Genomic DNA, 27,771 nt, shown 5'->3' on the forward strand with positions numbered 1-27,771 from the left:
CTTTTGGATATCTATTTCCGGCTGTATAGTGTAACTTGGAGAAACGCGAATTCAAGGAATTGGTATTTAAAGAAGTGTGGTTATAAATTTCTTGCGTCATCATTAAGTTCTACATTAGATCTATATTTAGATCTAGTGCTAGTGGATAACTTCGAACAATAATTAGATATAGATTCTATATCTAATTTATGTAATTAAAAAATGACTCAGAATATCTTAATCAGTAAAGACAAGCCTGCTGTTGGTAAGACTCTCACTCTCCTCACTACTACTGACTACTCACTCTCGTCTCACTCAGTCTCTCACAGCCTGCTTTAATTTAATTTAAAACAATTAATACGTAATTTTTCATATTATTGCGTGAACTGCAGCACAGCACCATGTCCACAAGACAGTTAACTAAAACCGTTTTTTTTTTAATTTACGGACCTTTAGTCTTTAATTTAAAAAAACAATTAGAAGATAATTAATGATAATCATTATAATATAATTATATGACATCATCAGTTACTGAGTTAGGCCAGGTTCACATCTAACTTCACCTTCACTTTCATCTATCCCTTGGTCTGGTGGTCCGTTGGGGCACCTTACAGGATCTGTCAACCTTCTTTCTCCATTATTGGCATTATTCTCTGTCATTTTCCTTTGATAGAATTTCATTCTGATATTCTTTATGAAAATATTGAAACCTGCTTGGGTGGACCACTGTCACAAACTAATTTGTTACCTTGTTTATTATTCAGTTTAATACATTGTTAATAAGGTTAGTTAAGAAGGGTGGTTATACATTTCTTGAATTTAAAGCTGATACACTTTACATTACACAGTTACAGTACTTATACACTATTACAATCACTGAGTCAGTAACAGTCATTATCGTTAGTCATTAGTGCTAGTGGCTAGATTCTATAAATCTAATTAAATCTAATATTATAGAATATAGATCTAGTCATTTCTAGTACACATAGATTTACACTCTAGTCATACTCATAGTGGATAACATCAAATAATAATTACATTCTAAAAAATAAATTCTAGAGAATACTAGAGATGTAATTTAGATTTGATGTTTAATATATATATACAATTAAAAATGAATCAGAATATCTTAGTAAAAACAAGCCTGCTGTTGGTCGAGAATTCTTTTTTTTAAATTGTAGATTAATTGTAATATTTTTATGTTATTTAACAGTGCAAATGATTTTGATAGCAAAAATGCAGTTTTCCGGGAGGAAAAAAAATTTGCAGGGGAGGGGGTAGTGTTGAACTTACCTAAAAAATTTTTTTATTTATTATATAACTTAACATGTTTGACTTTATTGTAAAGGAAAAATGAATTGGCTATAAAAGTGTCAAATAGTGTAATAAATAAATAAAAAATATTTAAGAAAATATTCATTAAATAACTTTAAACTGAGTTCAGAAACAAAAATATATGAAATATTCATTTATAAATTGATAAACGTATACTGAAAGATTTAACCTTATAATTCTACATTTAATCCTTAAATATTGAAAAATTAGAAACTAAGCACTGTTTGTCACTTTAAATTTAATAAAAGATGATAAAATGCATTAAAAAATTGTATTATTTAAATACTTTGGGTCCTATGACATTGACATTAAACTAAAAAAAGCCGAACAGAATGTTGTCATTTAAAAAAAACCCATCTTGGTCCTGCATAAAATTTACAATCAAAACATGCGAAAAATAAAGAGAGAAATAAAAAGTTAAACATCATAACGATGGTGAAACATTAATTAACGATGGTGAAACATTAATAAGGATAGTGAAGCAAATATTGTATTCCAAGTTACTTGCTGAGAGTAATGCCGCTCTGAAAGAGTTAATAATATTTAAGATCTAGATCTTAATTTTTTATTATTCAATTTAAACCATTTTTAAATTACATTAAATAATGTTAGATTTAGGGTAGATCTAGATAGAATCTCTAGTATATATATACAGTATACTACATGAGTACATGCCAAGAGTCTTCGACCATGAAATAGGAGCTATATACATACAGATCATAATTTAAATATTTATATATTTAAGAATATGTGGGACATGTCTTGTATTAAAATACAACTTTTATTGTTTTGAACATTTTAAAATTCCAGGAATCGCCCAAAGTTTTAAATTTTAAGTTCAAATCTATATTTTTATTCTACAGCTGCAGTTGTGGCAGCAGAAGTTTTATCATCTGTGAATCATAAAGTTCAATGGAGTCTGGGAGATTCAAATAGTCTTAGCTGGGGCAAGTAGGTTGAATATATATATATATATATATATATATATATATATATATATATATATATATATATATATATATATATATATATATATATATATATATATATATATATATATATGTATGTATGGAAATATATAAAATAATGTGTGTTTCTCTAGTACTGGTATCAAAAAGTTTCACACTAGGCTAAAAATTAAAGTTGAAGTTTTGGGTTCATTTCAAGTGTATTCACTTCTTCAGCCATTGTACTCAAAGAATTTATCAATAAAAAATGAATAGGAATACGTACATTTCCACATCACAGCAGTGCTGGTTAAGGGGTACCCACTTTTGCATTACTGGGACAACATTGATGATTAAAGTACAATTAACTGTTTATTTGTTTTTAAACATAATTTGAATGCTTTATTTAGCAGCTAAATAGAGAAATTTAATTTTTTGAGCGCTTGGTCTCAGTTAAAAAAAATGATATATAAAATATGTTAACTCATTTCAACAAAACGTCTGCTAAAAAATTTCTTCATCCTATTCGAGGTGTTTTGTGTTACATCAAAAGATGCCAATTTTTGTACTGTTTCACACATTTTGTACAGTTTTAAAATTATATTTTGCTTGTGTGCGCTTTTTTTTTTTTTTTTTGTGTCTGCCAGGAGCCTTTTCTGTTTGTTTTTTAATCATCAAAATTATTTATTTTTTTCTAGCGGTGCTGAATTCAATAACTCTGCATCAATTCTCAGATTCTTAGGCAGATCATTTCCTGAAACAGGATTATTTGGAGAAGATGCTCTTCAAAAAACTGAAGTAATTATTGTGTCTTCCAAGATATTTTATATATATATATTATGTGTGTGTGTGTAATAGTTATTTTTAGTATTTAATTGCTGTCAACCTTAAGTAAGGTCTTGTATGTGTAGTCATTATGTATGTAGTTGTAGATATAATTTAATCTTACCACTCTAGATTGATCATTGGCTGAACTTTGCTTATGGGAGATTAGCTTGCACAACCAACTTTAAAAATGCCATTAACTATTTGGACCATGAGCTTAGACCAAGCACTTACATATCTGGCACTGCTCTTACAATTGCTGATCTGGCATTATGGGAAGTTTTACACTGTAAATACTTTTTTCCCTATAAAAGCTTATGTTAGTCTAAATAGTTACTAATAAAAATAAAATTGTGTAAAAAAGTTACAAAATAGTAAAGCAATTAGATTTTATTTGTAATATTTTATTGTTGTTAAATTAATTTTTTTTTTATATAACAGTGAGCAGCTCATTTCAGACTTTGTTGTCAGCCAACGAGGCTCCAGTCAATGTCAGCAGATACTACAAGTTTTTGACAGCCCAGAAACCTTTTGCCAAAGCTGCCACTCAGTTTGCTGCTGCAGCTGTAAAGGATGTGAAGAAAAAATCTTCAGAGACAAATGTAAATGTATACATTAGTTCAAACTCGTGCCATAGGAGAAATTTCCAATATCAACTTTGAATTCTTTTAAAATGTACACAAGCTTGTAACATAAAAAGAAACCCCACACCAGATGATGTATAAGTCATATACTTAATAATAAAAAGCTTCATAACATAAGAAAGAGATCAAAATAAATAATTGACTACAACTTTTATTTAATCAATGGATGCATTATTTTGATACACAAGTTCCACTTTCTCCAGATGTTCTTGTTTTCTGTTAAAAGTGGACAACTGATTTTAATGAGTGCAATTCTAATAATTATTATTATTATTGTTTGCCACACATTGCTTTTCAATTTGGATTTTTTTTTTAATCTAAGGAAAATTACATTTGTGTCTGCATACACAATAGTTTGTTTTTTTTAGCATCGTTATTGCTTCTTATTGTTTTTTTTTTTCTTTTACACACAGATTAAAAAAGATGAAGGGAAATTTGTTGAGTTGCCAGGAGCTGAAATGGGAAAAGTTGTTGTGCGATTCCCTCCAGAAGCTAGTGGGTGTGTAATAGTTTCATTTTTTTATTCCAATAGTTTATAAAGCTACTATTCTGTCTTGACACTATAATTCTGTGTCTTGACACTATTGTTTGTTGTTCTAGTTACCTCCATATTGGACATGCCAAGGCTGCACTACTGAACCAATATTATCGTGACACATTCAAAGGAACTCTAATCATGAGGTTTGATGACACCAATCCAGCCAAAGAAAATGCTGAGTTTGAAAAGGTATTTCTTTTTTCTACACATTTTTTTTTACTGGTAGCATGTATAATTTTTAAGCTGAATTTTTTAAAGATGATTTATGCTAACAGTTCAGTGTGTGATCCTTGGCAGTCTTAGTGCTAGTGCTGATGTTAAGGCTGTAATATTACAGTTTTCAGAGCCTGTATTCTGCTGAGCCTTCCTTTTCAACTCGCTACAGATATAACCTGATTTTTCTTTATTATTTAATGTTATGTTGCCACTTACTTTGAGGATGGTATCTTCTCCCTTGGCCTTGTGAGTTTTATGTCAGTGTTTCCCCAAAAAACCTTCATTTAAAAGTTACATATTTTCCATGTAAACCCTGATTTGTCTGGGCTGCAGCTTATACACATTTTAAAAACTTAATGGTGCTTCTTCATGAACTCAAGTGTCAATACCACACTATAGTTGTAGCTAACTAGAATTCTTTTCAACTGTTTACAAACATAATTCTCTTGAAGGTTATTCTAGAAGATCTTCAACTGTTGGGTGTTAACTATGACAAGTTCAGCCATACATCGGATCATTTTGACACCTTGATGAAGTATTGTGAGCAGATGCTTCGTGAAGGCAAGGCCTATGTGGATGACACTGATCCAGAAGTGATGAAGAAAGAGAGAGAAGAAAGACAAGAGTCCAAATCCCGCAATAATGGTAAACATTGTTAACATGCGCCGGATTTGATAGTGTCATTTCATTATGTAGCACATTTGGAAAGAAAAAAATTGAACCAGAATTTCTACTTTTCATATACTTTCCAAAGAATTTTGAAGGGTCAATAGAACAAAAATAAATCAGAAAAGTTTCAAAAGATTCAAAAGTATTGATAATACAAGAGAAAGTTCATGAGTAATTTCAAATATTTGTTTCACACCTTTTTTGTACGCATAAAAAAAAAATATTTACAAGTATAAAATAAATTTCCCAGCATTTGAAGCATTCAAATAAAAATTATTGGGTTCCTATTGTTTTTTTTTTTTTCAGACTGCCAGATTATGATTTTTATTTATTTATGACAATATATTTTCCTTATTGTTACTAAGAAATTTTTTATTTAAAATAGTTCTTAGGTGGAACTTATAATATCAAACTAAATGAATATTTCAATTGCTTGATATGCTTTGGTTCTATGTTCTTAACTGAGTGATGAATTGTAACTTTGCAGACGTGGTTAAAAATTTGTCACTCTGGGAAGAAATGAAGAAAGGAAGTTCAGTGGGCCAGAAGTGCTGTGTTAGGGCCAAAATTGATATGAAGTCTGACAATGGCTGCTTGAGAGATCCAACAATGTACCGCTGCAAGAATGAGTCACACGTACGAACTGGAACCAAATACAAGTAATGCTTTCAATTAATTTATTTCTTTGACGACACTTGAATTTATTTTTAAGAAATCAAATAAATGTGTCTATTTTTTTTCTACTTAAGTTTTTTGGACAGCAAATTAAAATTAAAGATATTTGATTATTTACAATTTCAGTTTGTGGTAAAGTAATGTTGCTTGTTGATGCTGGTTAATTAATTAATTTTTTTGAATATATTTTTGTGTAGATTTGTAAAGCTGAACTTATTACTATCTCTTGTACTACATGTGTAGAAAGATTTCTAAAACTGAATATTGTGCTTATTTCTATTTCCTCCCTCAGAGTTTATCCCACCTATGACTTTGCCTGCCCAATAGTTGACAGCATTGAGAATGTAACCCATGCACTGCGTACCACTGAATACCATGACAGAGATGATCAATATTTTTGGTTTTTGGATGCACTCGGTATGCACTCATTGTAATTTGCTCTGGCCATACACGTCTTTAAAAAAGCAATCACAACTACCTTTGGGGTTTGTGACTCTCTTCTAGCACTAATGAATGCATTTTTCTACTTTGTTGCTCTTCTTCACAGGTCTGAGAAAGCCTTACCTCTATGAATACAGCCGCCTCAACCTTCAAAGCACTGTCATGTCAAAGAGGAAGTTGACTTGGTTTGTCACAGAGGGCTTAGTAGAAGGATGGTAAATATTGAATTGAATCACATTCTAAGTAGGACTGTCCTAAGCCCAAAATCTCTGCTTGTTTCATAGGACTCGTTTCAACTGGTCATAGAAAACAATGTGTTTTAGTAATATGTGCTCAGTATTAGCAAATACACTATAATGTTGAACTATTCTGTAGTACAATTTATTTATCTTGTTTACCAGGGATGACCCAAGATTTCCAACAGTCAGGGGTGTCAGGCGTAGGGGTATGACAGTAGAGGGATTGAAACAGTTCATTATCACACAGGTGAACTTTCCCCTTTTTCTATATTAAACCCAGTATTTTAAATACTGCATGTGTGTTAGGCTAAATTGTATTGTATTCTTTCTTTCTCAGGGATCCTCTAGGTCTGTCAACATGATGGAGTGGGACAAGATATGGGCCTACAACAAAAAGGTTTGTAGACTCAATAAAGATACCAACCATTTGAATATTTCTCAAAAAATGAATTGTTTTTTGAAAATGGATGTTTTGCAAGAAATAAAATATTTACATAAGCTTTAAACAAAAAGAGTAGTCCATGTGTTAACATTTTATTCAAGTTACAAGCATTCAAGGTAGTTACTGATTTTGGATTTTATTCAATCAACAGTGTGATTGAATACAATGTTTGTCTTGAATTGTTTATGAAGATTTTAAATGTTTTAAGTAAAAGTTTATTAATCAATTTTAATGTCCCTGAAAATCCCTGTAAAACCTCTAATTTAAGAATTCTGTTTGTTTACTTTGCAGGTGATAGATCCAGTTGTACCAAGGTACACAGCACTTCTGAAAGATGGTGTGGTCACTGTCAACATAAGAGATGCTAAGTTGGAATCTAAAGAAGTGGCCAAGCATCCCAAGGTGAGCATGACAATTTTGTTTCATTAGCAAATGTTAATAATTACATTGTTTAGACAATGTATTTTGGAATATATAAAATTACAAAAACACATACAAGCAACCTAATTAAAATGAGAACTTATTATTTTTAACTTATGTTTATGCTTGATATGGAATTATGAGTAAAGACTAGATCATCACATTCAAAATGCGAAGACTTTATTTTTGTTGTTCTATTCATAACAATAAGCAGATTGTTTCCCACTTTACTGCAAGACAGGTTCAACAATGAAAAAATTTTGAAAAAGTATGTAAGGGAATCAGAGCAGACATGCATCCCATTGACCTTTAGGAAGGATTTCTCATAATAGACAGGCATGGACCTTGAGCCCTTCACCTTAAGTCCTGTCTGAGGTTCTTCAATGGCATTTACCATTACTACAATTGGATCATGCCATATACATAGCTCATGCCTTTGTTCCTGGACCCTTCTTGTTACAAGCAGCTAAGGGCTGCACTAGCACTGGGAATTTAAAGGCACAGGAACTCTTAAAAATAAGTTCAATTTGAATCAGAATTCAGTGTGCAATAAAACCTGGACTATTTCTTTCTTGAAATCAAAATAATTTTTTAAAGAGCTGAAAACATTGAAACTAGCACCACACTGTAAACTAACTCACATTCTCCTTTTGAGTCATTGTACACCACAGCAACATTTACATTTCTAGAAAGTTCAACAATAGTTGTGTATCATTTACATTTCTAGAAAGTTCAACAATAGTTGTGTACTTTCTATTTTTAATATTTGGAAATTTAAGCTGGTGTCTTGTGCTTATGTGTGTCACATTTAAGAGTTTTTGGTTTTTATTAATTGATACTTTGACTCTGGTCCTATTTTCCTTGACATTTTGGATAATTATCTTGTAATGTTTAATTCAGATATTCTGATGGTTATGATTTTGCAGAATGCTGATGTTGGTAAAAAAGTTGTGTGGTATGGACCAAAGGTGTTTATAGATGGAGCTGATGCCGAGGTGATGACTGAAGGAGAAACTATCACATTTATAAACTGGGGTAATTTAACAATCAAGAAAATCAACAGGTTTGTCATGTATTATATTGAAATTTTTAAAATCATGTTTCTTTATTCGTTTAAAGACATTCATTTCTATTAGATTAAAGGCTAAAAAAACAACCATTTTAGAAAAATTTAAAACAGGGTTTTTTTATGTTTCACAAACTAACTTACAAATCTAATTTATAACAAAATGATTTTTATGGATTTCTAACAAATAATAATTTTGTGTTTCTTGGCATTTAGAGATGCAACAAAGAAAATCACATCAATTGATGCAGACTTGGACTTGGAGAATGTGGTAAGTATGATTGGTTAGTCTTGTCTGTGATTATCAAGTAGTTGATTGTTGGCATTGCTACAGAAAGTGGCCCCACAGCCTAAAGATGTCTTGGCCTCCTACTTAACACATCTTTTCATGCAGTATTTCCAAGGGCTTTTTTTATGTCCCTTATGAAGCTTAAAACTATTGCATTCTCTGTTTATATTAATTATAGTCTACCCTTAAGTCTTGCCTCTTAGCTTTTATTGATATACTACTTTACCACTTTGTGCTCTGAATTCAAGTAAACTTGACTGGCTTAGCCTGTTCTTTTTTACTTTGCTTGTGGCTCCTTGTTTAGTTCCTGCGTGGTGTTTGGCCATATATAGGTGCCATCATCTATAGTTTCATTTTAATATTACTTTCTCATTAACCCTACTGGTCATCTGGTGTATTTGTCTGTGTTCAGTCATTATCAGTAGGCAAATAACTTAAAAATGGTTGTCAACTTGTTTTACAAAGATCCCTGAAATAAAAATGATAACGTATTGATTGCTTGATTACAGGATTATAAAAAAACTCAGAAAATCACTTGGTTAGCAGCAACTGAGAAGGCACCATTCATCCCTGCTGTTTGCATCCATTATGATCACATTATCAGCAAACCAAATCTAGGCAAAGATGAGGACTTCAAAGCTTACATCAACAAGAACTCAAAGGTCAGCTTTTATTGTCTTTTTTTTAAATAAATAAGTAGATTAACTCAGATCTGCCTACCTAAAGAAGTCCAAATGTGTAATGGTCAAAATGTGTATTTTGGCACCACATTCTGTAACACTTTGTGATTGACTATTTTGTTAAGTGCAAGAAATATATATATGTATATATTAGCATTGAAAACAAACAAAATAACATTATATTTAGATCTAGATCTATATATTAAAGAAAACAATTTCCCTTTTTTAATTATTATAGGTCATCAAATCTAATGGTAACAACTGTCAATAGTAAATTTAGAATCTAGTAGCAGAGATCTAGATCACCTAGTATTACTATATTATAGAGATCTGGTCTAGATTGCACTTCTAGATTCACTAGATCTAGATTAGATCTGTGTCTAGATTATAAATTCATAATGCAATGGGTTAAATTTGTATTTTCATACTGGCGATATTTTTTGCCAGAATGGATAAACATTTTGCGAAACGGTAGGCAGGTCTGTTGACTGCAACATTAGTTCAAAGTATTGCTTCTTTTTTTTTTTCCCACTTATGCAATGTTTCTATGGTCAATGTAAATGATCAAAGCATTCATTTCTGGGTTTCAGCAAGAGGAAGTAATGTATGGGGATCCCTGCCTTGAAACCATTCAAAAGGGGGACATTATCCAGTTACAGAGAAGAGGCTATTTCATATGTGACCAGCCCTATCAACCTGTCAGGTATGATGAAGCTTTTTTCTTTTATTTATATATTTTTTTTTTTTTTTGCTTGTATTTTGCTTGAATAGAAGTTGGTAGCAATGAGTTTTACCAAAGTTTATCACTAAGCTACACAAATGGAAGTGGGTTTGGTTGGGGGGGGGGGAGGTGAAGAGAAATTTATTATTTTGAAAATGAAGATTATTTGACAGCTTATATTTCCCATTGAAAGACTTAAAGTAATGTGCTTTATCAGCTTTTAAAATAAATGTTATTACTTCTATTATCAAGTACTACACTGCACTCTTCCTTAATCTTGTCTATCAAAGACATTGCCTACATTAATAATATCCAGTGCTACCTCTCCTGTTATCAAGCATCCTGTATTGTCTCTTTAATGAATTGCCAAAAATTTTCACACACACACACACACAAAATGTTGACAAGTTGGGCAAAATGTTATCACATCTTGTGTCTGTTTAGTCCACATACAGGAAGGGACTCTCCATGTGTCTTGATCAACATACCAGATGGTCACCAGAAGGAGATGCCAACAGGAGGATCCAAACACAAGGAAATGAAAGATACCAGTGCTACAAAAGAGGTAAGTCATTTGATTCTGGGTCATATGAAACTGTGTCATTAGATGTTGTCACGTCTTTGAAAAAATAGAATATGTACTTATTTATTAAAGTTTGATATTGTGAATGACATTGTGTAGGAACATCTTCAATGAATATAACTGCAGCATTGTAAAATATTTTCTTTACCATATCACCCACAAGTAAATGTTAAAACAAATTATATTTTTACATACACATAGGAAACTTGATTTCATTTATTTCAATTTACATTCTATTAGCATTTTAAAACAGAAATATAGACCCTACGATAGCTCATTTCATTAACTTCTGCTCTGGTTTCCTTTTGTTTTTTTTTTTTTTTTTTGCAAAAGTCCAGATTTGACTTTTGTATGTGAATGGTGCATCATGGTGGTTGAGTGGTAAAAACTTGGCTACTGAACCAATGGGTATTGAGGTTGAATTCTGGTGAAGCCTGTGATTTTGAACATGAGGATTTGTGGGGCATCCCTGAGTTTACTAAATTCTAATTTGTTACATGACATATGTCTGGGAAGTAAAGGTAGTTTGTCTTTGTGCTGGCCATATGACATCCTCATTAACCATATCAACATATGAGCTACCTCCATTGATTTCAAGGTCTAAAAAGAGCACCTTTACTTTACTTTAAAGTTTCACTACTAGTTTATGGATGCCCTAATATTGCAATTTCCCAATGACTTAATGAATGAGCCGGTACTGTTGTCTAGTTTCACTTGTGTCCATTTAAGTAAAGACTATGAACATTTTTTTATTAATCTATCTAACAAAGAAAGAAATAATGTGCATGACCAATTATTTTTTTTTTGTTTATTATAAGCCCAATTTACAAGCAGGTCTGGCCAAACACTTGTGGTAATTGAAGATCTGTCCCTGTTGGCTGATTACAACTGATAATAAAAAAAAAGAAATAACAATCAAAATAAAAAAAAACAAAGCTTAAATTAAAGTGTATCAATTAGACTAAGACTTAGACTGCTTTATTGTTGTGATTACAAGGACTCTCATATAAAAACAACACAACAGAAACATTCACATAAATAAAACAGACACAACATAAAGAGTTCATTCAGGCATGTTTTATGTTTCTTGATCAAAGGGTGGTGTTGATAAAGTCTGACCGAGTATGGTACAAACAAGTTTTTGTACGCGCTTTTCTTGTCTTCATTGACAGTAGTTGCCCACTTCACGACTTGAGGTAGTTATGATAGAGCGGGTGGCTGTTGTCTTCCAAGATTTTTGTGATTTTACTGTGACATTTCTGTTCAAAAAGTTCTTTTAAGTATGGTAATGTTGTGTGTGTGATTTTTGATGCCCTTTTTATAATGTTTTTTAGGCGGCACAACTGTTTAGATGAAGCGTTGCCTTGCCAACAAGTTATTCTATATGTTAGAAGATTTTATATAGTCCGGCCATAAAGGATCTTCTTATTTAGTTTAAAGCTATTGAGTTTATATAGGAAAAATAGTCGCTGGACTGTTTTCTTTGTGAGAGTTCCAAGGTGGTGTTCCCTTGAGAGCTTGTTAGTAATGATGACGCCTAGATATTTATATGATTTTACTTGTTCTATCAATGTAGTCTTTATCTGATGTTCGTATATCATCTGTTTTTCTTTCTGAAATCTGTTATAAGTTCTTTAGTTTTTGTGACAATCAGTTCTAGAAAGTTGTCAGTGCCACCAATTTGTAAACTCTTCTATTGTGCTTCAATACTGAGTTTTGTCTCCTGAAACACGACCGACTATGGCAGTATCATCAGCGAATTTAATGAGTTTAACTGAGTCATAGATGCTTCTTATGTCATTAGTGTAAAGAGTGTACAGTACAGGTGTACAGTACAGGAGAAAGTACACAACCTTGTGTACAACCACTCATTCATAGTACTTGAGTTGACGATTTGGTGTTGACTTTAACACACTGGGGACGTTGGGTTAAAAAGTTTAGTTTGGATCAGTCATGTAATTAAATTTGTAATAGATCTAGACTAACAATAATACATTTGTGCGATTAGAAATATGTTTACCAATTTTTTTTTTTCACTATTCCAAGCTTGTCTTGACTAATTGGAAAGGGGTAGGGAAGAAAGAATGGGGTATCTGGGAGATCGTTTTTTTCATTTCTTGCAGCTCTTCCTAGGCATCAACTTCAAAGGTTGTGGTTTGCCCCTTGGTCCCTCTTGTTGTCAAGATCCAAGGAAACGTTGCACATTACATTTGACATCATCTTGTTTGTGGGAGCTGTCACAGGGACAATATTATAGTTCATAATTCCAATGCCGGATTTTTTTTTTAAAGTTAATCCCTGAAAGCTTAACACTGTAAAAGGGGTGGGGTTTGGAATCAGTTTACTTTTCTCCTAGATAAATTACCCAACTTGGCTGACAAACTCCCTTTTTTTTTCTTCAGTTGTCAATAGTAGTAGTTTCATTGGTGTAATGTCTAAGCCAAAACCAGATGGCCAGGTTCTGGACTTGGTTGTTAAAAGCTATTTGAGATATATGCTGTTTAAGAATATTTTATTGACGCCCCAGACTACAACAATACAAAACCAAAGCAATTTTCCTTTCATTTGCTTTGTCCACTGTGCATCATTTGAATAGAGAAAGAGACTCAATTGGAGAGAGTTGCTACTAAAGTTTAAGCAAAATAGAGAAAGAGGCTATCTCTTCTTCACTACATGTTAATAAGAAGACTACTGAATATCGTAATATCTTGGTTTGATTGACAAGTAAAGTGTTTATGAAAACTAGATAACTGCTGTGTCCTTCCCTGTGTTGAGAAGAGGAGTAGATTCGCTATGTTCAGTGCATGCATGAGTAGATTTTTGGGCCTATATAAGCGTTTCAGTTCTTTTTTACTTTTTTTTTAGCTTCTGGCCGAAAACTGTAAACCATAACTTCACGTCGATCTGCCAGGAGCTATTTTTGGTTGCACATGTTGGTTCTAGATTCTTCGATGGAAATTGTGTCTATTTAGTGCCATCCCTAGAGGGTGGTCGTGCAGTCAGCTCAGCCTCCCACAACCCAACTTTCCAATGAGTGTGAATTAATTTTAAAGTTTGTGATTTGTGACAATTTATTCATGGCTAGTACATTTACTCAAAGGTACGATTAGTTTGAATAAAAACAGTTTTAAACCTTAAAGTCCTTCTTAGAGAAACTATTTTGTCCATTCACCTCTCAGGCTTGTAACAACAAAGAAACATTTGCAAAACTTTCATCACATACATTAAAGGCTACACAAAAAGTGTATTTTAATCATCTTTACAAGGGCACACAACAACAACAACCCAGCAACAAAACAACTTAAAAGCTAAGCGCTTTTGTCTGGATTTCAAACTTGCAAACTTATCAATAACGTCATCAAAGCTATTCACCTGGTATATAGCTGAAAGTAAGATTTAACTATGGTGATCAGACGTCCCGACTTAGACGGTGCAGTTAACTTTAGACCGTCTGTCACGCTTTTCATAAAATGTCACGGGGGAACGGCTAAAGTCACGGCGGGGCGGCAAATGTCCCGCTTCCATACAAAAAAAAAAAGTCGATTAATGCTTTTATTTCAAAATCTGATTCAGCGCATTGTTCTTTAGTTAGTGATTTCAAGTTGACCACTTTTCGGCGTTTCCTTTTCGTTGTATCCTTATGTCATGTTCGCCGCTTGGTGGGCGCACCCTGCCTGCATCTCTGACGACAGCACATTTTTAGTCGACTCTTTGCTGCATTTCTTACACAACATCGCAGCAATGGCTGCCTGGTCGTGCGGTTTGCTCGCTGGTCTGTCGTTCGTTATAGCTTTTATGTAGCGCTACTTTCATGTTTAAGGCATGCTCAGAGCGCTTTGGTCTAATCTCTTATGTGGACCAGTGGGAGCAGGGGGGGAGGGGGTAACTAGGAGAATGTTTTTCCGTGCTGCCTTTAGGCGCTCAGTAAACACAACTCTGCTAGAGTCGGGTGTCGAACCTCGAGCCCCCTTCATAGGTAGCCAAGCTAAGGTCAAGCGTACTTGGTCTCTCAACCACGCTTCCCATTTATCGATGGTCCCTGGTTCAAACCCTGCCCGTTCCCATTCCCTGTCGTCCTGCGGAAGGTTTGGACTAGGGAGTAAACTATGAAGGAACATCCGAAGCATGTCAAACATTTGACAAACACTATTCTATCCAACAGTTCTGCTTATTGAGGGACATAATTCGGTGCTCTCGAAGTATCTTCTGCCGTTGACCAATGAAGAACTGGTATAAAAGCTACACCAAGTAAAAATGCTCCAGTGATTGGAGTGTAAGATGACTAAGAGTTACTAGAGTGGCTCTGTCCTAATTCACGTTTAGAAATGCGGCCACACACCAGCGTTTAATTTAGGCCACAGGCGCGGCACGAGTCTCGAGTTTTGTAACAGGATTACAAGTATTTAGATCCCATCTCTTTCTGCCGAGTGTGTGTTTGCTGGGGGGGGGGGTGACGAGCACCGGCAGACAGCGGTTAGTTGGATGTGACAAAATATGTAAGTCACATCTAGGCCTGTCCAGCCATGTGAAATACTGCACTCCTCCCAAACTTGATTATTAGATCTTAATCTGAGAGATTAAAAAATGATTTGCAACTACAATTTTTTATTGACTAAGTTTGACAAAAACTTATCAGGTTGATCTCTATGCATAAGCACTGCACTAATATCTGTTCTACCCGCCCTCCTAAACCACCACGAGCTTGTGGGGCAGGTGATGTAAAAAAAAATATCATTAGGTTTTGGGTTTTTCTTGTGTTTTTTTTTTAAAGCACCTCGAAATCTTGGAGTTTTGTGTTGTGTCTATTTATAACATTAGCCACGTTGAACTTCTTGTTGCGCTATCCGCTAGTTTAAGTACTAGACTAGTGTGTGTCTGACTAAAGGTAGATTTTCTAACTTCACGTTATCTAACTGTAATACTTTGTTAATTGCTTTCTAATTGACTTGAGTTCATAAATAAATTAATAGACTAGATATCTAGTAACTTGGTTTGCATAGTTTTAATATATTAGTATTTGAGTCAATTTGACCGGAATTGTAAACACTTGACAACAGACATAAACAAACGGATGAACCTACTTTCGTTCTTATACTACAGTCACACAACTACATTAATTACACGGGGCTTAATTAAACAAAAAAAAAAAAAGGGGGGGGGGGGGGAGCACCGAGACTTCAACTAGATTTCTAGATCTGGAACTATTCTAGATAAAATATAAAATTACTTATAACCGTATAATTATTATAGGCAGGCATAAGAATTATTATTATTATTTTTTTTTTACATTTTACTAGAAGATCAAAGTTTTAGTCATGATTATCATTAGTAGGCTAATTATTATCTCGATAGGCCTAGATTATAGTATAGATCTATAGACATAGATCTAGTCTAGACTCTGGAATCAAGATATTCTAGATCTAGATTGGTGACTAGATCTAGATGATAGATGCATTAAGATTCTAGATCTTGACTCTAATAATCAATCTAGGGACCTTCTACCTAGATCTAGATTAGATAACTAAAATACTAAATCTTGACTGTAATAATTAACTCTAGATCTAGACCTAGTGCCTAGTGTAACCTAAATCTAGATTTAATTATTAGATTATAATTAGATTTATATGATTCTATGAGTTACTATACTTATAGAGCCAAGTATTAAATTTTCGTAGTATAGGAAGTATAGTTACTTATATAGTATTATTTATTATAATTAGATCTAGATCTAGTTATTGCTTAAACTAATTAAAGCCAAATTCACTAGACTAGATTAATAATAATAAAACTTCTAATCTAGATTAAGTGTATAGTATAGTAAATAATAGTACTATTTATTATAATTAGATCTAGATTCTAGATCTAGATAATCTAGTTATAATCTAGTTAGATCTATTACTTAAACTAATTAAAGCCAAATTCACTAGATAAATATTATTATTTATTTATTAAAATTAGATCTAGACTTAAAAATAAATAAAACTTCTAATCTGGTTTAAATCTATATTAGATCACCTTTTTTTAAAAACTAATCTATTAAAAGTATAATAGTATTATCTAGTAAATGTCTTTTTTTGATGTAGTCAAGTCACTCTAGTCTAGACTATATTTTAATATATTAGATAGATCTAGACAAGCTTGATCTATAGTCATATAAAAATTAGGTTATAAATCTAAATTTAAATCTCTTGGCTACACTATTGACACTAGTATTTTTCTAGATATAGACTTATCTAGATTTAGAGTCAATCTATCTAGACTAGTCACTAGATTGTGAGTAGATCTATTAGATTTAGATGAGATTACCTCTAAAAGTAGGCTCTATTATTTAATCTAGATCAGATCTAGTCTAGTCATGCATAAAGAAAGTTACATTGTCTGCTGTTCACAAGTTCAACTTCAATTTACTAGAATCTAGATGTATGTAACTATTCAATGCTGTTTCTTTTTTCCTTTTACCTAGATGAACAGTACAGCTTGCTTTCATTATTTTTAAGAATGTTCAAACATAACATGTTTCTGAGAATTTTTTTTTTATAGTGCATTAAGTCAGCACTATATTTCATCCCTATATTAAGTCTACAATATTTCTTTTCCCTTTGTTCCCTATCCTTGATCAATAAGTCATTGTTATATGACACTAAATAAAGTAAATTATATTATCTTTTTTAAATAAGTTTTTATTTGAAGAAATATTTATTATTAATTTATTATATGTACATATGTGTACAAATACAGTTACTAAGATGAGCTATTCCAGAGTTTACACAACGTATCGACTTAAGTTGTGGTCTCATGACATCCTGCTTTTTAACTGTTGGTCATAGAAACATTACCTTAACATCATCTGCAGCATAGATTGCATGGTTAACTTATGTGATGTTGCTTGTTCAGACTGTCTTGAGGTCAACTTTGGATGACTGTTGAATATCAACCAATTACTCTGCAAGCGTTTGTGTATAATTGTTCGGGTGTATTCCGTGTAGTTGAACAACAAGCCAGACAAACAAGTAAACATCGGTTTTAACTAGTGAAGAGATGATGAACAACTTCACATAGATTTATTCTAATAAAAGGCCACAGTAGAAGTCTCTGTCACTAAACACGTCGTTACCCTGGAGTATTCTATCGCTAACTGATTTTCCAGTCTCTAACCCAACATATCCCAAACGTCACTAGTCCCGTTCAATATGCGTCTCCTATGGTGCGTCGCTAAATAACTAAACTATAAATAAGGTGTCTAACACTTAACATCATGGTTCTTTGATGAGACAACATATACTATCATTTCCAGATATTTTGTGCAGCATCACTGTTACTGCAACCTTTTTAGTTGCTGCAAATATTTTTTGAAAGCACAACTTTTCTCTTTCATGTTTAATAGCCATGGCATGTCTTTTTTTTTTAATACTCCATACTGTTTTAAATGTCAAATTTATGAAGTCATCTACACAGACTTTGTTTTTAGGATGATAGGAGTGAGTGAATTACAATGGTTTCTCTTAACATGAAATCTGAAAGCATTTTTTCCCCTTATATTGAATCTAATATATAATAATTTTATGACAATGTATGCACATTTTTTTGTCTCTGTTACAGTGAAGCCTTGCTAAGTCAATTCTTATACATTTTTAAAAAATCGTACAGTCATTTTATTAAAATAATTAATTGTAAACTTTAATAGCACAATTAACAGTAGAAACAATTTTTTTGTCTACATAAATGTATGCAATCTTTGTACATGAAAATAAATAGATATGCAGTAATCACAACTCCCCTCCCCCCAATCAGCTATTATGACTTTTTATTTTGCAAAGTAATTGTTATATTATCGCAATACACTAACAATACTGATGTTTAAAAGTTACACTCCATTTTTATTAACGTGAAACAAGGAGAGAACAACCAGCAGAGACTAATACACACTACTGACACACTTCAGAGTGAATACGTGAACATACTGAACAGTAGAACAAGGGAGACTACAAGAAAAAAAACACACACACAACACACATAAACATTAATACACATATAAATGTAACAGCAATCACTGTATGAAACTTTCTTTTGTTTTAGAGCAAGACAAAGTCAGACCAGAAACAGAAACCTGGTCAGCTAAAGAAAGAAGAGAAACAGGCCACCAACCTTAATGTTGTCCAGTCAAAACCTGCAATGGCAGCTACACCAAACAGCTCTGAGGCTCAAGCATTGAAATCTCAAATTGATGATCAGGGTGAAAAAGTTAGACAACTTAAATCTTCAGGGGCAGATAAGGTACTACTCCCATGGCCATTTTTAGCTTTTAACATTTTTGTCTTTTTGTTTAAAAAGATTAACTTTAAAAAAAAGTTGTATGACACATAGATCTAGTTTGTTTTTTTTTAAATGAAAACTGTTTTTAACTCCAAAATGTTAATGTTAGATTCTTTCACAATTTCTTGTTCAACATTTTTGTTTAGTTTCCTTATTTGATTTGTTCATATATTCATTTTATTTCAAGTCCAAGGTAGATGTAGAAGTCAAAGTTTTACTCAGCCTAAAGAAACAATACAAAGATCTGACTGGTGAAGATGTACCTGGTGCAGCTAAAAAAGATGACAAGAAAGGTGCAAAAAAGGAAGATAAAAAAGCAGACAAGAAGGATGACAAAAAAGTGGCAAAAACAGACAAGGAATCTGTTAATAATGCAGCTAGCAGTTCTGAGGCTCAGGCATTGAAATCTAAAATCGACGAACAGGGAGAAAAAGTGAGACAACTTAAATCTTCAGGGGCAGAGAAGGTATATGACAAATTCAATTAATGCTATTCGATAAGTATTACTTAAGAAGTGAGTTATGTTTTTTCTTTTTTGGTCCTAGTCCTAAAGATGTTTTGCTATGAAGAGCAATGATTTTACTTTAGGTTTGTAATGAAACCTTTTTATTGTTCAGTCCAAGATAGATGGAGAAGTCAAAGTGTTACTAAATCTAAAGAAACAATACAAAGATCTGACTGGGGAAGATGTGCAAGCAGCTGCTAAAAAGGAGGACAAAAAGGGGGCTAAAGCTGACAAGGAGTCTGCCAACAATGCAGCTAACAGTTCTGAAGCTCAGGGGTTGAAATCTAAAATTGATGAACAGGGAGAGAAAGTGAGACAACTTAAATCTTCAGGGGCAGAGAAGGTACAGTACACTCAATTTCTGCATCTCTATTTGTCTTCACTTTCTAAACAACTCACCTACACTAGTCTGTCGAAAAGTACAAATATTGTGTTCGGAAGTATAAGCAGCTGTTATCAAACTTGTAACAAACAGTTTAGTGATAAATAATGCGAGCATTGGCAGTGTTTAAAATATTATATTTAATGCCATGTTGTTGTTTTTTTAAGTCCAAGGTAGATGAGGAGGTGAAGGTGTTATTGGCTTTGAAAAAACAATACAAAGACTTGACTGGGGAAGATGTACAAGGGGCGGCCAAGAAAGATGACAAGAAAGCTGCTAAAGGGGACAAGAAAGCAGGGAAGGATAATAAAGAATCTAAGGGAGACAAGAAAGCAGGGAAAGAAGATAAGAAAGCTGCAGAGAAAAGAGGCGGAGGAGATCAGGCGGATGAAACAAAAAGAGAAGTGAAAAAACAAACCAGGTTTGTAGGCTGCATGTTTGTAACAACTTAAGAATACTTTCAGTGATTAGAATTATTTAACTACATGTCTGTCACCCTTATTGGAGAATGGGCTGCCAACAATAGATTTCCATGGTCCTATGTTCTGGGCCATCCTTTCAATCTTTTTCTAGGTGTTAGCAAACGAAGGTGTCTGTCTCTTGTAGCAGCTTTCTTTCATTTTTCACCAATTTGATTCATGATTTCTTCTGATGTTTGTTTCTAAGACAAAGTTTTCTATTCTTTGCTTTCTGAAGTGCTATAATTTCCAAAGTGGGGGTTGCTAGTCTCCTGCCCAACCCTCCCCCTTTGCCCTGACTTGAAAAGTAAAGTGGTCATTAGGACCTCTCTGGTGGTGGAGCTCTTTAGTGATTAGAGATACAAGATAATTTCTTTCTTTGACCAATCGTCTGTAGCTCTTTTTTTCTGTCATATACAAACTACATAGGTATATAAATGTTGTTGTTTTTTTCTGTTATTCTTGGTAACTTGTGTCCGTCTTCACACCAGTTGTTTTTTTTCAGCTGAAGGCTTCTGTCATTATCTTTCCAGCTTTCTTATTTTGTAACTTAAAAAAACCTCTCAGACATCTGCAGAATTTCCATTAGTGAGTATTTAGAAGTTGATCTAATCTCTTAGACTTGTGGCTAAAGTGGATCTGTTTTTTCTCAGGCTTGGACTAGAAGCATCAAAGGAAGAAAACCTGTCGGACTGGTACTCACAGATTATCACAAAGTCTGAACTTATTGAGTACTATGATGTTAGTGGATGCTACATTCTACGTCCATGGGCCTACAGCATCTGGGAGTCTATAAAAGAACAATTTGATACTGCCATTAAGAAAATGGGAGTTGAGAATTGTTACTTCCCCATGTTTGTATCCCACAGTGCTCTAGAAAAAGAAAAGACGCACATAGCAGACTTTGCTCCAGAGGTAAAATATTTGTGGGTGTCATGTGCTTAAGTTGGCTTGCCTAGCAAATACAAGTTTGAAGTTTTCATTTCCACTTAGTCAAATAAATGTAAACTATATTTTTTTTTCACTAGCATTATCTGCTATTGCTTATTTTAAAAAAAAAAAAAAAGAAAATTTAATAGGGTTGATTTTATAAAAGATGAAAATTTTGAATTTTTCAAGTCCTGTTGCTGTTCTTTTGTTTTCTGTTGTTTTTTTTTAAATAAAAAAACATTAAAAAAAACATTAACATGATTGAGGACTAGCCACTCATATTTCTTGTTTTACTTGCTAGTAAAATGATTAAAACTTATTTTAGTATTTATAAGTTCAAAACTAGATTAGGGACCAATAATAGTAGTTACCGTTGCATCTGTTCTTCTGAAACCTTTTCTAAAACTTCTACTTCTTTAATTTACCACAAAATTAAAACACAAATGATAACAAGGACAAGTCTCTGTACTAAAAGGAAGGCAAAGAAGGGGCAGTTGGCAGGGTGGCGTATGGTTTCATTGTGTCTTTAGAAGTAAACCCTACAACTCTCAGTAGTCCCCTTGTCATGAGGCTACAGCATGGTCTTAGTTTCTAATACACTCTTGCTTTATCCAATAGTCCATGCATGTGCTGTGCTATTATCTGAGTTTATTGGGTCCATAGTCCTATGTTCTGGGTCATCCTTTCCATCTTTTTCCAGCCGTAAGCAAATTAAGCATTTTGTTTCTATGGTCTATCTGGTTTGAGTTTTTCTCTTGTTCATAAACACTTATTTACTTCTTCTCAATGTTCTTGATGTTTTAATCGTTTAGCTTATAGTCTCAAAGTCTTTGGATTAGCTCATGTTACACTTTGCTATTTCTCAATACAAATGTTGACAGCTGAATAACTGATTCCCAAAAAGCTTTAGAGTAAACACAAGGCTAGTTAACAAACAGGATTAAAAAATCAATATCTTGCATGAAATTTGTTTGGTCAGGCTTGATTAGTAATTGTTCTTTGTTTGTATACTTTGGTATAGGTGTTTCTTGTCTCACATTGATTTGTAGTTGGGGGCTTAGAATGTTACTGTGAACATGTACATCATCACACTGGTCAACTTTTTCCTGATTTTAAAGAAGTTTTCTTTGGCTGATGCTTTTTGCATTCTTTATGCAATAGATATCTTGGCCCACAGAATGTTAACACTTTCCCAGTGTTCATCAGCTCACAGTGTTTAGGAGCTCTTCTAAATGATTCCAATACAATGTATTAGTAATGACATGGATGGTACTTTTTTTTCTCTCTAAATATTGGAAAGTTAAATTAATGGAACTTGCATTCTGATAAGCATAATGTTCATAGAATACAGGTTTATTAAGAAGGGTTGGTATTAGATCAGGTCTTTTTTGTCAGGGACCTTTTGAAGTTTAAAATCCAGAATTCTAACAGGACTTAATTGGATATTTAGTTTGACTGCCAATATAATACAGTTACAATGATTAAGTTAGCCATGATTTTTACTCTATTTTTAGAAAAGTATAAACTATTTTATCTTTTTTATTTAATCTATTGTTTTGCTATTTTTCTAGGTTGCATGGGTGACTAAGTCAGGACAGTCTGATCTTGCTGAGCCTATTGCTATACGTCCAACCAGTGAAACAGTTATGTATCCCTCCTTTGCCAAATGGATTAAATCTCACAGAGATCTGCCTCTCCGACTCAACCAGTGGTGCAACGTTGTGGTGAGTTCCAGTGAAAAAAAAATCCTCCTAAGATTTGATTTTTAACAAAATAGTCTTGTTATTCTTTTGATTTATGTTGGTCATGTTTAAACTTATTTCCATAGAGGTGGGAGTTCAAACATCCCCAGCCATTCTTGAGAACCAGGGAGTTTTTATGGCAGGAAGGTCACACAGCTTGGGCTGACCAGCCATCAGCAGTTAAAGAAGTGAGTCATTCAAAGTCTGATTTACTTCAAAGAAATCGACATTTTAATACTTTTTTTTTTTTTATTTTATATTCTTCAAATCATTTAATTCCTTAGTAGACAATTAATTGAACATAATTAACTAAAGCCATTGAATCATATTCTGGATTAAAAGAAACTTAAGTTAATTGTTTTTTTTTTTTTTTTTAACTTTCTTGTATCAAACTCATATGACCACTTTGATTTTAGATTTATCCTGAATTTTGTAGTAACATTGGGTTTAATAAAAGGAAGCATTAATAAATGCTTAAAAATATTTAGAGGTTGGACAGTATTTAGGTTTGTTGACGGAGAAAGTATTTAAAGATTCATGAAATGATACTTGAGTCTGAGGTCTTTGGCTAAGTATTAGAAAGTTAACCTTTTAAAATATGTTTGTATCTTTTTTGCTTTATTTTGCTCATAGTTAAGATTGTATAAAGAAATATTGAAAGTGAACCTATAACTGTTCATTTTTAATCCAACAAATGGAAAAGTGCATTCTTTCATTTCAAAAGTTCTCGTACAGCTAGCTTTAGTTACTGAGCATGTATTTCTAGTCACAGCTCATGTACCAAGTTATTGTTTTGTGCCACAGTCAAGCCAGTCTGATAACAAAAACTCATTTCAGGTGTATGCTATACTAGAAGAATATGCCAGAGTGTATGAAGATCTGTTGGCTATACCAGTTGTCAGGGGCAGGAAAACTGAGAAGGAAAAATTTGCAGGAGGTGACTTCACAACGACAGTTGAGGTCTACATATCAGCCAGCGGGAGAGCAATACAAGGGGCCACATCTCATCATTTAGGTAAAGAAGACTTTTTAGCTGCATTTGTTGATGTCCTAATCTGAAGAAATAGAAAGACATGCAAGTTTTATCTGTTGTTTTGCTAATTGATGTGCTAATGTTTGTGTATGTTGTTGGGATCTAATTCTGGTTTATCCAGTTAAAATAAAAAAAAATAAAATAAAAACCCTAGATTTATTGGTATACCATTTCTTTCTTTTAAAAGTTTAAAATATATCTAATATTCAGAACTTTTAAAACAACATTAAACACCTTAATTAAATCATTTGTAGTATCATTGATATATTACTAAGTGACAAAAATGTTCTCATACAATGTTAACTAAAGTTTCGTTGCACTCTCCAAACAGGTCAGAATTTCTCCAAAATGTTTGACATTGTTATAGAAGATCCAGAGACTCAACAAAAGCAGTATGTGTACCAGAACAGCTGGGGACTGACCACTAGAACTATAGGTGTCCTAGCCATGGTTCATGGAGACAACACTGGACTTGTACTACCTCCTAGAGTGGCCACATTACAGGTGACTTGACTGCAGCAGTTTCTTTGTCTGCTTTCATTTAGCACTAATGATGAACAAGAAAATCCCTGGCTATTTTTCTAAGAGGAAGGAAGTAGGGCGAATCTTTAGTTTTTTTGTGTTTCATCAGAACTATTAAGGTCATAAACAGTTAAAATTCATTTTCCTATCACAAAGTTTTGTTGTTTCATTTCAATACAGTGCTAACTAAATTATACCATGGTTTAAGCTTAAATTTGACCCCAAAGTTTTGTTGTTTCATTTCAATACAGTGCTAACTAAATTATACCATGGTTTAAGCTTAAATTTGCCCTACAAAGTTAGCTTAAAATAGCTTAATAATCTTTCCATGGCATCCTGGGATTTTTAGCATTTTAGATGCATGCTAGAAAACAGTCAAAAACTGCAATAAAATGAAGACTGATTACTAAGCCTTATATCCATATCTATTTCTAAAGATGGACAAGGAATAGCTTATAATATGCATATTTAGAATGCTCATCTATCTCATTACCTTTTTTTTTTTTTTTTTTTTTTTGCAATAAATGAATATATTGCAGGAGAAAAAAAGATATAAATGGATGTCCATCCTCTAAAACCATACTCTAATTTGAGAGCACTAAATTGAGAGAGAGAAAACAGTTTTTAATTTTAATGTACTATTTATGATTCTACTTATGACTTTACTTTAATCCATGCTGTTTAATCCTCCCAGGAAATTTTCTTTTCTATTGCTACTTTTTGTTTTATTTGTGTTTGAATCAACACTCGATAAAAAAGATATTCTTTTTATTTCTGGAATGTTTCAGATTGTAATTGTTCCCTGCGGCATAACAGCAGCAATGTCTGAAGTAGACTCCAAAAATTTATATGATAAATGTAGCCAGTTAGCAGCTGAACTTATAGATGCAAAGATTCGCTGTAGAGCTGATATTAGAGACAACTACTCTCCAGGCTGGAAATTCAATCACTGGGAACTTAAAGTATGTTTCCATGAAATAAATCATGTGTCTTCTATAGATTGCTGAAAGTGATATGCACTACAGTTTTAACCATAGAATAAATTTACAACAAATTTATTTGTATTTATTGTATTAATGTTTTGTGCTCAAACTGTCATTAGTTGTCTGTCTCCACAGGGTGTGCCAATAAGGATAGAACTTGGACCAAGAGATATCAAAGAAAACCAGGTGGTTGCTGTCAGGCGTGATACTGGGGAAAAAATTCAGGTTTCCATGAATGGTCTTGTAGAGTCCTTGAAAAAGTTGATGGAAGACATTCAAAACAGTCTATATGCAAAGTTAGTGGACTTGTTTTTTATCTAAATTAAATACTTTCAATTCTAGTAATAAACAGTATATGTAATGACAGACCTCATAGTGAAAGTCAGGTAAATCTTTTTTTTTTTTTAATTTAGTTAATCTTGAAGCAAGCTTTGTTACATGTAAATTGTATATAGAAAACAACAACTGAGTTATAAGGTGAATTGCTATATAGTATTAGGTTGTAGTTAATTGTAAAAAAAAGTGTATAATGAAAAAGTAAAGTAATATAGTTTCTTATTAAATAAGCTTAGAAGATACAGTTTTTAAAATAATTTTTAGTATTGAATTTTGAAACTAGAAGCAATATTTCATTTGTTTAAAAAAAAATAAAAAATTAGCTTACCAACTGTGTTGGTCATCACCACACATTATAATAAATTAAAGTGTTGTTTTTTTTTACTTCAAACAAAAATGTACAGTATCAGATGTGCCTCAGTTCAGACAGTCCTTTGTTTATATGCCTCAAAATCATAACCATTCAATTTAATAATGTAACTTTCGTTTATATTTAAGAATTTCTGATTAAATTTTTTTCTTATCTAAATAAATGGTGTGCTTAGAAAGAATGCTTAGCAAGTTTACATAACTTAAGTACATGATTTGATATTCTTCTCTGAGTGCTTCAATTTGTTGTTTCTAGAGCCCAGAAAGAATTGTCAGATAACTTGACAGTTTGTCATAGTTGGACTGAGTTCTGTGAAAGTCTGGACAAGAAGAAACTCATACAAGCTCCATTCTGTGGAGAGATTCTTTGTGAGGAGAACATCAAGAAGGACAGTGCCAGGTCAGAAGAGATATCACTTACATTAAGTTGACCATGAAGGTCCTTTGGACAAAAAATTTGGACTAAATGTTTCCCTTGTATTAGTAACCAAACTACATACACTTTGTTTTCATTGAGAGGTGTTAGGATTTAATCAAAAACATTTCTAATTATTGGGTCCCTGCTGCAGAAATAAAACTTTTTTTTATCTTTATTACTAAATCAAAAGGAAATAGACGTAGCTCAATGAGTGTGGAGTTTAAATTATGTCTTCTTAGAGAATTTGTAAATAAAACGGGATCAGGCATGGGGGGGGGGGGGGGGGGGGGGGGGGGGGGGGGGGGGAGAAAGGCTTAGTAGAAGAATACAGTTGGGAAGCAACAAGTAATTATGTTCATCCATTGAAACCAACAAATGAAATAACCTTGAACTTGAAAGCTCTTCTGTTAGCTAAAACAGATTTGTATTTATTTTATTTTGTTTCAGGGATGTTGTTGTGGAGGAAGGGGCACCTGCCATGGGAGCCAAGGGACTGTGTATACCATTCAAACAACCACAAGAGCTGAAAAAAGACGCCAAGTGTATAATGCCTGGCTGCCCCAATAAACCTCAATATTATACCATGTTTGGACGCAGCTATTAAATGAGGTCCTCCCCTAGTGTGAAGTAGTTATTTTAAGACCTTATGTTTTCTGCCATTTTTATGGATGTAATTAGGTGTATTGTGTTAAAGTGTTCCTGATTTGATTTCACAGTATGATCACACTGACTGAACTTAGGCCTGCTTGTTACCTGAGTAAATAATTGTTGAAATACGTTCTAGCAAAATTCAGAGATTTGTGCTATATTTCATAACTGATACAAACCACTTAAAAATTTTTGTTTTCAATTAAAATATGATTAAGTTGTTAAATGCGTGTAGTGGATAGCCTACTAATATAAACTTTGTTTCGTATTCTTGCTTTACAAAGTACTTACCTATCAATGAGATTTTAACAATGCAATAATTAAAATATAATGTTACAAACTTTTGATGATTGATTTGAAGTGTGTTGAATGTTATGTTTTTTTTTTTTGCATCAGCGCTAATAAAAATGTCAATTCATAATA

At 32.8% G+C, this 27,771-nt stretch overlaps 1 protein-coding gene across 3 annotated transcripts; it reads left to right on the forward strand.

The window, feature by feature from the left end:
* LOC106066203 (bifunctional glutamate/proline--tRNA ligase-like) lies at positions 1–27,771 on the forward strand. Of its 3 annotated transcripts, XM_056022214.1 has the most exons (32): positions 2–244; positions 2,178–2,265; positions 2,960–3,059; positions 3,219–3,375; positions 3,528–3,688; positions 4,144–4,229; positions 4,331–4,457; positions 4,937–5,129; positions 5,641–5,812; positions 6,121–6,245; positions 6,376–6,484; positions 6,671–6,755; positions 6,846–6,905; positions 7,242–7,352; positions 8,297–8,433; positions 8,653–8,707; positions 9,235–9,387; positions 9,996–10,108; positions 10,571–10,691; positions 18,786–18,983; positions 19,210–19,488; positions 19,640–19,870; positions 20,077–20,330; positions 21,021–21,282; positions 22,869–23,021; positions 23,126–23,227; positions 23,877–24,054; positions 24,404–24,576; positions 25,383–25,556; positions 25,713–25,873; positions 26,539–26,682; positions 27,148–27,771. In XM_056022214.1, exons 1-32 carry the CDS (start codon positions 202–204, stop codon positions 27,302–27,304), a joined length of 4,662 nt encoding a protein of 1,553 aa, XP_055878189.1. In that variant the 5' UTR covers positions 2–201; the 3' UTR covers positions 27,305–27,771. The 3 variants fall into 3 exon arrangements, with proteins under 3 accessions (XP_055878190.1, XP_055878189.1, XP_055878191.1); XM_056022215.1 differs by lacking the exon at positions 19,640–19,870 and having other exon boundaries at positions 1–244; XM_056022216.1 differs by lacking the exon at positions 19,210–19,488.

The sequence above is a fragment of the Biomphalaria glabrata genome, chromosome 3 (assembly GCF_947242115.1).
Source record: "Biomphalaria glabrata chromosome 3, xgBioGlab47.1, whole genome shotgun sequence".
Classification (NCBI taxonomy): Eukaryota; Metazoa; Mollusca; class Gastropoda; family Planorbidae; genus Biomphalaria; species Biomphalaria glabrata.